General features: G+C 49.2%; 1 protein-coding gene across 1 annotated transcript; it reads left to right on the forward strand.

The window, feature by feature from the left end:
- The first annotated feature begins 235 nt into the window (after nucleotides 1–235).
- Nucleotides 236–6,032, forward strand: LOC138737382 (uncharacterized). Its single transcript, XM_069888128.1, has 3 exons — nucleotides 236–445; nucleotides 494–1,576; nucleotides 5,459–6,032. The coding sequence occupies exons 1-2, from the start codon at nucleotides 236–238 to the stop codon at nucleotides 1,199–1,201; spliced, it is 918 nt and encodes a 305-aa protein (XP_069744229.1). The 3' UTR covers nucleotides 1,202–1,576; nucleotides 5,459–6,032.
- The last annotated feature ends 5,207 nt before the right edge of the window (nucleotides 6,033–11,239 follow it).

The following is an 11,239-nucleotide window of genomic DNA, read 5'->3' on the forward strand; positions in this document are numbered from 1 at the left end:
CCCGGTGACCTTGTCTATAAAGCAGTCCAGAGCTACAGTCTAGTCTTCCAGGTTCGTCTTGCAGAGAGACAAGGCCTCTTAGTGTAAATATTAGTTTATTAAAGCTGTCTTATACTCACACTGCTGTTGTGGTTATTGTCAGTACAATTTAATAAACTAATATGATAGCTATTAGGATGGAAGCTTCTTCTGCTCCAACGCGCATTCCCGACCATCAGGAAACTCTTCCTGAGGAATGGAATCTGGGGACGATGAGCACGCATGTGCTTCTGTGGACAGAGACGACGAGGAACCGCTGTACTGGAATTGTGGTGGAATGCAGGGAATACCACAGAAGTACGATAGGGTAGGTAAGAAACGGCCAAGAGCCCTGCCTGCCCATGGGTTCGCCGGTACAAGCGCCGCCGACCCTAAACCCGGTCCGATCAGAAAGGGGCCACTACAAGTACAGGTGGAAGGATCTCCATAAGTCATGCTCCCGATCGCCACGTAGGTGCAAAATTCCAAACCACTCCAGAGCCAGGAAAAGCAGACGCCACTACCATCACTCCCCCAGCAGGAGCTCCCAGTACCCCAGGGTCCACCCTTGCTACACCTAAGGGACCAGAGACTGCGGCTTAGCCACATGCTGCGACCAAACAGTCTGGAGTTCGACCCCAGAAATCCTGGAGCCGGCACACACTTTGGCCACTGGCAGAGATGCTTTCTGAATTACATGGAGGGTGCAGAAGCATCAGATAAAGAACTATTAATGCTGCTGTTAGTCCAGCTGGGAGACCACCCTTACTCCCTTATACAGGATGCCAGGTCCTACCAATGGACAATGAGCATTTTACAGAGGGATTACAGTAAGGGACATAGTGAACTCCACTCCCGGTACAGGCTCATGACCAGGTCACAACAAGTAGGGGAGTCTGCCATTGACTTTATACTCTCTCTGAAAGACCTGGCGAGAGGCTGCAACTTTAAAGCAGTATCAGCCCAGGAGTATGCGGAGGACATTATTAGGGACAGAATTGTTGCGGGCATACGGTCCACTGAGATGAGACATCGATTGCTGGAGAAAGGAATGGTGGGGCAAGATGAGGCAGAGACTATTGCAGAAGCTTTAGAAAACACCAGGAAAGAATTGGAAGAGTACTCACAGGACCCTGGGGCTGGGACAAACATCAAACTGCTGGACTCTCTAGCCCCACGATAAGTATGCTGCCTCACAGGAACTCACAGCAGACCTTGAGGTCCCAAGTGCTTTTTCTGTGGACAAAGAAAGCACCCCAGAGACCTCTGCCCTGCCAGAGAAAATATCTGTTCCAACTGTGGAAAACGTGGGCATTATACAAAAGTCCACAGAAGCCCCAAGGCCACAACCAAGGCCCATTCTCAAGCTAATAAGAGGTGGGAAAGCTCTTCTTTCTCCACAGACAAACAGAAGAAGAATGCCATGTGCAGCCGACCATCTTGGACAAATGCTACAGAGCAGAGGACACAGTCTTCAGGAGACAAATATGACGCCGAGTACTATCGGATGGAAGGACATGAAGGACGCGCCAGACTTCCTTCCCTACGCATGAATCAGGCGAGTCCACTCAATTTATCTGACACCACTGTGTGCATCAAAATTAATGATGTAAGGGTAAATTGCTTAATAGATAGTGGAAGCACTGAAAGTTTTATTGACCAGGGGTTAGTCAACTGCCTTGCCCTCCCCACATGCCCGAGTGAGCACCAGATCCTGTTAGCAGCCAGCAGCCTTGCGGCTGAGGTAAAACAGTTTTGCAGGGTTACTCTAGAAATCCAGGGCACAAAATATGAAGGGTTCAATTTACTAGTACTCCCTCACCTCTGTGCCCCGGTACTATTGGGGTTAGATTTTCAGTGCCAGTTAGAAAGCATTACAATAGTGCACAACGGGCCGTACCCCACACTACGCCTTAGGAAGAAACAACACTGCAGCCTGTCTGTCCTGAACATAGAACCCCCTCCCCTGTTCACACACCTGACCTCAGAATACACACCAAGAGCCACAAAGAGCAGGAGGTACAGCCCGAGGGATAGAGCCTTCATTAGGACAGAGGTCTACAGGCTACTACAGGAGGGCATCATAGAGTAGAGGACCAGCCCCTGGAGAGCCCAGGTGGTTGTAGTAAAGTCAGGAGAAAAACTGCGCATGGTAGTCGATTACAGCCAAACAATCAACAAATTTACACAACTAGATGCCTTCTCCCTGCCACGCATAGCAGACATGGTCAACAACATTGCGCAGTATAAGGTGTTCTCCACCATAGACCTGAAGGCAGCATACCACCAAGTGCCCATTAGAAACAGCGATCGCTTTTACACGGCATTTGAGGCAGACGGCAGGCTGTATCAATTTCTGCATCTTCCCTTCGGTGTCACCAATGGAGGGTCCCTGTTTCAGAGAGAAATGGACTGAATAGTAGATGAGTTCCAAGTGAAAGCGGTGTTCCCCTACTTAAACAACATGACAATCTGTGGCCACACTCAGGAGGATCATGACACGAATTTAAAATGCTTCTTCCAGGCAGCCAAGAAACCTAACGTACAACAGGGACAGATGCGTCTTTAGTGCCAGGAAGTTGCCAATCCTGGGCTACATAGTGCAGAATGGGGAAATCAGCCCAGACCCAGCCCGTATGCGCCCTCTCCTAGACCTCCCAGAGCCACACATGCTGAAAGCACTAAAAAGGTGTTTGGGACTGTTCGCTTACTACACCCAATGGGTCCTCAACTACATCAACAGGGCCCGCCCACTTATAAAAGCCTCAGTTTTCCCATTGTGCCCAGCAGCCACCAGAGCATTCAGGGACAATGAGGACCATATCGCTAAAGCAACCATGCGGTCCATAGATCAGTCGATCCCGTTTCAAATAGAAACGGATACATCCGATGTGGCTCTGGCAGCCACCCTAAACTAAGACGGACAACCGGTGGCCTTTTGCTCGCGAACCCTACATGGGGTCAGAAGTAAGACATTCAGCAGTAGAGAAGGAGGCCCTAGCCGTTGTGGAAGCAGTAAGACACTGGCGACATTATCTGGTGTCCAAACACTTCACCCTCGTCACGGACCAACGGTCTGTGGCTTTTATGTTCAATAACCAGAACAGGGGGAGAATGACAAAATCCTGCGCTGGCAGATAGAATTGTCTACATTGAACTACAACATTCTATACCGCCCCGGGAGACTCAACGAGCCCCCGGACGCGCTGTCCAGAGGCACTTGTGCCATTCTTAACCCCACGTCCCAGTTGCAGAACTTGCACAATGAACTGGGCCACCCGGGAGTCGCTAGACTGTTTCCCTTCGTTAAAACCCAAAACCTCCCGTCTTCAGTAGAGGAAGTGAGGTCAGTGAACAAGAGCTGCCCCATCTGTGCGGAATGCAAACCACAATTTTACTGGCCAGACAAAGCCACCCTGATAAAAGCTACCAAACCTTTTGAGTGCCTCAGCCTCAATTTTAAAGGCCCACTCCCGTCCAATAACCATATAACCATATAACCATTTACGGAGCGGAAACAAGCCATGTCAGCCTTTCGAGTCCGCACCGGTTCACTAGAATGACTCCTCAAGCTCAAACCTCCCGCTCTCCGCCAATAACCCTCCAACCCCCTCACCTCCATGTACACATACAACCTTCTCTTACTTCAACCACAGAATGTTGTGATTTATTTCTTTCCTACCCTTTCTTCTTCAGCATGATGCTGAACCAAGCCATGAAAGACCCCAACAATGAAGACGCTGTTTACATCCGGTACCGCACGGATGGCAGTCTCTTCAATCTGAGGCGCCTGCAAGCTCACACCAAGACACAAGAGAAACTTGTCCGTGAACTACTCTTTGCAGATGATGCCGCTTTAGTTGCCCATTCAGAGCCAGCTCTTCAGCGCTTGACGTCCTGCTTTGCGGAAACTGCCAAAATGTTTGGCCTGGAAGTCAGCCTGAAGAAAACTGAGGTCCTCCATCAGCCAGCTCCCCACCATGACTACCAGCCCCCCCACATCTCCATCGGGCACACAAAACTCAAAACGGTCAACCAGTTTACCTATCTCGGCTGCACCATTTCATCAGATGCAAGGATCGACAATGAGATAGACAACAGACTCGCCAAGGCAAATAGCGCCTTTGGAAGACTACACAAAAGAGTCTGGAAAAACAACCAACTGAAAAACCTCACAAAGATAAGCGTATACAGAGCCGTTGTCATACCCACACTCCTGTTCGGCTCCGAATCATGGGTCCTCTACCGGCACCACCTACGGCTCCTAGAACGCTTCCACCAGCGTTGTCTCCGCTCCATCCTCAACATCCATTGGAGCGCTCACACCCCTAACGTCGAGGTACTCGAGATGGCAGAGGTCGACAGCATCGAGTCCACGCTGCTGAAGATCCAGCTGCGCTGGATGGGTCACGTCTCCAGAATGGAGGACCATCGCCTTCCCAAGATCGTATTATATGGCGAGCTCTCCACTGGCCACCGTGACAGAGGTGCACCAAAGAAAAGGTACAAGGACTGCCTAAAGAAATCTCTTGGTGCCTGCCACATTGACCACCGCCAGTGGGCTGATAACGCCTCAAACCGTGCATCTTGGCGCCTCACAGTTTGGCGGGCAGCAGCCTCCTTTGAAGAAGACCGCAGAGCCCACCTCACTGACAAAAGGCAAAGGAGGAAAAACCCAACACCCAACCCCAACCAACCAATTTTCCCTTGCAACCGCTGCAATCGTGTCTGCCTGTCCCGCATCGGACTGGTCAGCCACAAACGAGCCTGCAGCTGACGTGGACTTTTTTACCCCCTCCATAAATCTTCGTCCGCGAAGCCAAGCCAAAGAAAAGAAGAAAAAAAAAAGACCCTTTTAATGATGTGATAAATGAAAGTAATTTAAAATGATGCATTTTTTTTAAGATACTGAGAGAAAATTATGAAAGTGCCATCATTTTAAATTCCTTTCATTTTTCTTCCTTTTACTCTGTCTTCAGTAAAGATCTTGTGAAACAAGTTTGAATAGAAATGTTTATTTCCTAAACATAATAGATGAATATTCCCGTTTCCCCTTCGCAATCCTGTGTTCTGATGTATCAGCACCCACTGTTATAAAATGCCTCCAACCCATCTTCAGCATATTTGGGTACCCGAACTACATACACACAGACAGGGGAGCTGCATTCATGAGCACAGAAGTACAGCAGTACCTGAGAGAATAGTACCTGAGAGAGGGATTGCTACCAGCTGCACTACAAGTTACAATCCCAGGGGGAATGGACAAGTCAAAAGGGAAAATGCCACTATCTGGAAAACGGTCTTCTTGACTTTAAAAGCAAAAGACCTGCCTGTTACTAAATGGCAAGAAGTGTTGCCAGAAGCCCTACACGCTATATGTTCTTTGTTGTGTACTGCCACTAACATGACCCCACATGACCGTATCTTTTCTTTCACAAAGAAAGCCACGACGGGCACAGTGGTGCCTAAATGGATGATGACCCCGGGACCTGTTCTCCTCTGGAAGCACTGCAGACCCCACAAAGCGGACCCGCTGGTGGCTCAAGTGGAGTTGAGGCACGCGAACCCTCAGTACGCCTTTGTCACATTCCCATATGGAAGAGAAGACTAGGTGGCCACCAGGGATCTCGCACCAGCCGGATGTGTGAACAATGCAGAGGAAACACAGATGTCTATGGATCAACAAGGAGCACAGCAGCAGTCACTAGAATAGTCGTCCATCAAGTCACTCCAGAGGACTCTACCACCCACCCTGGAAATCGGGACTCTGGGTACGCCCACCCCACAAAATATCACCATCCTAGACTTGATGGCAGGACCTAATCCCATATAAGAGGATCCCCCGCCCACATGGCCATCTAGTACATCCCACTCCCACACCTCCACCAAGAAAGGCCGAAAGGCAGACCGCACTCCCCACCCCTATACCACTACCGAGTAGGTCCAGAAGGCAACGGAAGCCACGAAAAATTTTGGACTTATGAACTTACAAACAAGGGAAGGAGGACGGGGGGGGGGGGGGGGGGGGGGTGGAATAACAATTTTTTAAGGGGGTGTGAAGGTGGTGATATGTAATTACACCACTAGGTCATCAGGGGTCATCCCGGTGACCTTTTATATAAAGCAGTCCAGATCCACAAAAGCTGAATTTAATTTTAACTTAATCTGATAAAGTGGGATTTTTGTTCTTGGTAGGAGTCTATGGGTCTGCACAGCATCAAGGGACAAAGGGCCTGTACTGTGCTGTAGTGTTCTACATTCTATGCAGCACGGTATCAGGCCATTCTGCCCCATGAGCCCGTGCTGTCCAAATACACCCACGTGACCAATTAACCCGTATGTCTTTGGGACTTGGGAAACGATATCCCAGCTCACTTGCCCAAGCAAGTCAAGGGGAGAACATATGAGCTCCGCACAGAGAAGATTGTTGCCGGGGTTTCAGTGACTGAGCCACAGGGAAAGGTTTAACAGGTTAATACTTTAGTCCCTGGAGCGTCAGGGAATGAGGGGTGGTGGAGGGGGGCACGGTGGGGTTTGATCAAGGTATAGATAGAGTAAATGCAAGCAACATTTTTCCACTAAGGTTTAGGTGAGATATAAACCAGGGAACATGAGTTAAGGATGAAAGGGGTGAAGTTTAGGGGGAGCATGAGAGGGAATTTCTTCACAGAGAGCAGTAGGGGTGTGGAACGAGCTGCCAGTAATGAATGTGGGTTCCATTTCAACAGTGCAGAAAAATTTGGACAATGAGATGGATGGGAGGTGTATAGAGTGATGTGGAAGGTCACAGGGATGAAGCAGAAGAAACCTTTGACACAGGCTAGATGGGCTGAAGGGCCTGTTTCTGTGTTGTTATCTAGATTCAAAACTGGGTCTCTACTGCTCTAATGGCACTGTCACAACATTTTGACATCTGCCCTGTCATATGCCAGGAGAGATCATTCAGCCCCTCCAGTGTGCACTAGCCCTCTCGATGACCATCTCATCAGTCTAGCACCCCCCCCCCCCCACCTCCCCTTCCTCTTCACTTTTGCCTACGGCTGTTTCTCTGACTGCTCCGGCATATTTTGCTTCTGTTGCCCTTCATAGATTTTCCATGCCTTGAACTAGGGCAGCCTCCCGGCTCATGCTGACATCTTTGCAAATCGAAGTCGCCTCGTTAGCTCATCTCCCCGTGACTCCTGCTCTCCCTCAGAGATCCAAGCCTTTTGGCTCCAATTTCATCCTTCCTCCTTCGAAAGAGGCAGCTGTAGCTCATGTTGGAAACACATTTTTTCCTGGAGTTGGAAGATCTGACGCTGAAATCCAATTCCAGGACTGAATTTGGACAGAATATTCAAAATAATACAGAGGGGAGACTGTGCTGCAATTTGGGTGGGAAGTCATATTGGGGCCCCCTCTGGATGGAACGGAACCTGTGGCTCTTGTTCAAAGAATTGGACACTAGCTATTTCCAAGAACTCATTCATCCCTGAACTAAAATCGCACAATTACAAAAATGATACTGGAAACCTGAAGTAAAATTAAAAGTTGATAGAAAGTTTCAGCAGGTAAGGCAGCGTTTATGGAGAGAGGAAAACACTGTCTTTTTTTTCAGGCTAATTAGTGACAGGTGAAATAATTAGACCTGCTGCACTGGATGTCCTCTGCCACTGGCTTTGTGGAGTTTGCACGCTCACCCTGTGACCAAGTGGGTCACGTCCCAAAGACGTGCGGATTAATAGGTCGGCGTAAAATGAGCCTAGTGTTTTGGGAAGTTGTAAAAGTGAAGGGGATGAAGGGAGGGGGAGAAAGAGGGAGAGAGACAGATTGAGAGGAGAGAAATAGAGACAGAAACAAAGAGTGAGGGAGAGAGGTAGAAAGAGAAAGAGAGGGGGGAGAGACAGACTGAGCCAAAGAGAGAGAGAGAAATAGAGAGGCACAGAAACTGAGAGGGAGAGAGAGTTTATCATCATAATAATTAATTATAATGGTCAGATGCACCAATAGGCTTACCACATTTTGTAGTTGTACAAGATGTTGGGGAGGCCCCATTTGGAGCATCGGGTTCAGATTTGGTCACCATGGTGCAGGAAAGATGTTGCCAAGCAAGAAAGGGTGCAGAGAGGGTTTACAAGGGTGGTGCCAGGACTCGGGGTTCTGAGCTACAGGGAGAGGTTGAGCAGGCTGGGGCAATCTCGTGGAGGTGTATAAAATCAAGAGAGCAACAGATTGGCCAAGGGCAGAGAGTCTTTTGTCAAGAGTAGGGGGATTGGTAACCAGAGGACGTGGGTTTAAGGTGAGGTTGGAGAGATGTAACAGGAACCTGAGGGATATCGTTTTTGCGCAGAGGGTGGTGGGCGTAACGAATGGGCTGCCGGACAAGGGGGTTGAGGCAGGCGGTGTGAGTAAAAAAATTGGATGTATACTTGGATAGGATGGGGTTAGAGGGATATGGGCCAAATGCAGGCAGGTGGGACTAGTGTAAGAGGGACAATTTGGTCGGCGTGGACAAGTTGGAGCGCCAACCAGGCATGTAAAATGTCACAACAGTATAAATTAAATGACCATGGTGTGCCAAGACAGAAAAAGAGATCACAAATATAAAATGATAGAAAAATTCAGTTGTGATTAGTGTTAAAAAAAACGTGATATTTCCGTCCTACAGACAGATTTGGTGGTCTCAGAGTTGTTTCTGGGCAGGAGCCGTTCAAGAGGTGTTGGATCTGGAGCTGGGGTTGCCGATGGTCTTCAGAGTCTGAGGGAGCGCTGGAGGCAAATGCACGGACATGCCGTGTCTCTGAAGGGACTCTCATTTGCTTCTCTTTCTCCTATAGTTAGGGGCGTGGGGAAGTGCTCCTGGTGACTCTTTGTTTGCAGTGAGAAGAGGTGGTGAGCAGGGTGTCATGGGAGGGGGGGGGTCCTTTATATTGTTGAGGCAGCGCCTCATGCAGATGCCAATCCCCGGCTGAGGGAAGGTCGCCCCTTTTCCAGTGTGGAGACAGACAAGAGGACATTGAAAGAACGAGGCCCAACAGATGAGATCCCTCTTCATTCAAATAACAAACCAGCCCACAGACCAGAGGGTGAACTTGGAGGTCAATGTCTGTTTTCAAAATATTATGTAGATCTCAGGAATTGTATATGTTGACACTGAGCTTAAATAAACATTAGAGTTGTTTAAAGTACGTCATGAAGAGATTTTTTATTTAACTTCTTAGTGCAGTGAATTTTTTAAAGAGATACTGAGGTGCAGCATTGAAGTTATGAAATCAAATTTATTGTGAACTTAAAACCAAGGATGTGAGGCCCTTGAATTCCAAACAAGATTTGCATTCTTATCCACACCGATAAGGTCTGGGGGGAAAACAACTGGGGATAGAGGTTACTGCTGTGGATCTGTGAATGCATTTTTGTCAATTTTGGCTCAATGGAGGCAAGGGAGTGATAATCTCTTTTCCTTTATTTACATTTAGACATGCAGCACGGTGACAGGTCCTTTCAGCTCACGAGCCCGCGCCGCCCAATTGCGCCCAATAGACCTGCAATCCTCTCTCCCCTGTACGTTTTGTAAGGTGGGAGGAGGCTCCGAGCGCCTGGAGGGATCCCACGCAGACACGGGGAGGCTGCGCAGGCAGCAATGGATTCGGTCGCTGGCGCTGTAGCGGTGTTGCCCTCGCCGAGCCACCCCAAAGCCTGCAGTGCACACGGCAGTCTCCCACCCGAGCTCGAGCCGGCTTGGCTTCGGAGATCGGCTGTTGTCAGCCTAGCGGGGTCGTGAGCTTCTTTTACCTGCAGTTGCCACGTACGCCAGATGCGCTTTGTGCTGCAACATCTTTGGTGCTGGGTGGTGATCAGGCTTGAAGAGAGGCCTTGTCTACACACATGGATGATGAGGCAAGGGTTCCGAAGCACAGTGGAATTCTCCTTGCTGTCCCAACAAATATTTGCCTTGTGACCTGCCTCATAAAAAGATTATTAGTTCGTGGGAGCTTTCTTTGTACAAAGTGGCAATTAAAATTCCGACATTCCAACTGTGAGCACAAATGAAGAATGCACCACCGGCAAGGGGCTCAGAGATAGGCCCTAGGAATCTACAGCACAATACAAGCCCTTCTGCCCACAATGTTGTGCTGACCTGATGACCTACTCTAACAGCCCAGCGTTTCCTTATGACATAACCCTCCATTTTTCTCAGCTCTATGTCCTATCTAAGAGTCTCTCCAAAGATCCTATTGTCCCCGCCTCACCACCATTGCCGGCAGTGCATTCCATGCCCCTACCCACCCTGTACTTGTTCCTGAGCACCTTAAAACCATACCCCCTCATGCTAGCCACTTCAGCCCTGGGGAAAAAAGTCTTTGCCCATTCACCCAATCAATGGCTTACATCATTTTATACACCTATCTCAGGTCACACCACCCCCCCACCCCCCTATCGCCAGTCACTCAAAAGACTAAGTTCTTATCCTTATAAGACATGTTCTCCAATCCAGGCAGCATCCTTGCTAATCTCTTCTGCCCCATCTCTACAGCATCCGCATCTTTCCTGCAGGGAGGTGACCAGAATGAAACACAATATTGGAAGTGGGATCTAACCATGGTTTTGTGAAGCTGTAACATTACCTCTCGGCTCTTGAACTCGTTGCCTCGGTTAATGAAAACCGTGCACCTCCTTAAAAACGTTATTGAGCTGTGCATCAGTTCTGAGTGTCCCATGGGCACGGAACCCAAGGTCTCGGAGGTCATTCACGCCGCTCAGAGTCCTCCCGTTAACATGGAATTCTGCCTTCAAACTTGGCCTGCCAAAATGAACTACTTCTGGGCTAAACTCCGTCTGCTACCTCTCAGCCCTGCTCCCAACCTTATCTCAATCCAGGCTGGCAAGCCACAGCACCCCAGGCATTGCCGTTGACCAGAAGCTCATCTGGTCAGACAAGGAGGCTGGAGGCTGGGTGCCCTGCCACACCGCGGCCTTCTCACAAGAACTGCTGGGAGACTGATCAAGTGCAGTGCAGAGAGGAAAGGTATTGAGAGGGTAGACAGTCAAAAACATTTTCTCCAAGATGAAATTACCATAGACCAGAAGACAACGCATTTAAGACAAATGGGGAAGTGTGGTAGTGCACACCGTGACGCAGGCGTACCGAATCCGTATGTCATGGCCGTGGTAGCAGAGCAGCCACGTTAAGATAGCGCCATTGGGTTCAGGGATCGGCCACAGTGCATGCCCTTTCGGCTAT

The sequence above is a fragment of the Narcine bancroftii genome, chromosome 6 (assembly GCF_036971445.1).
Source record: "Narcine bancroftii isolate sNarBan1 chromosome 6, sNarBan1.hap1, whole genome shotgun sequence".
NCBI classification, from domain to species: Eukaryota; Metazoa; Chordata; class Chondrichthyes; order Torpediniformes; family Narcinidae; genus Narcine; species Narcine bancroftii.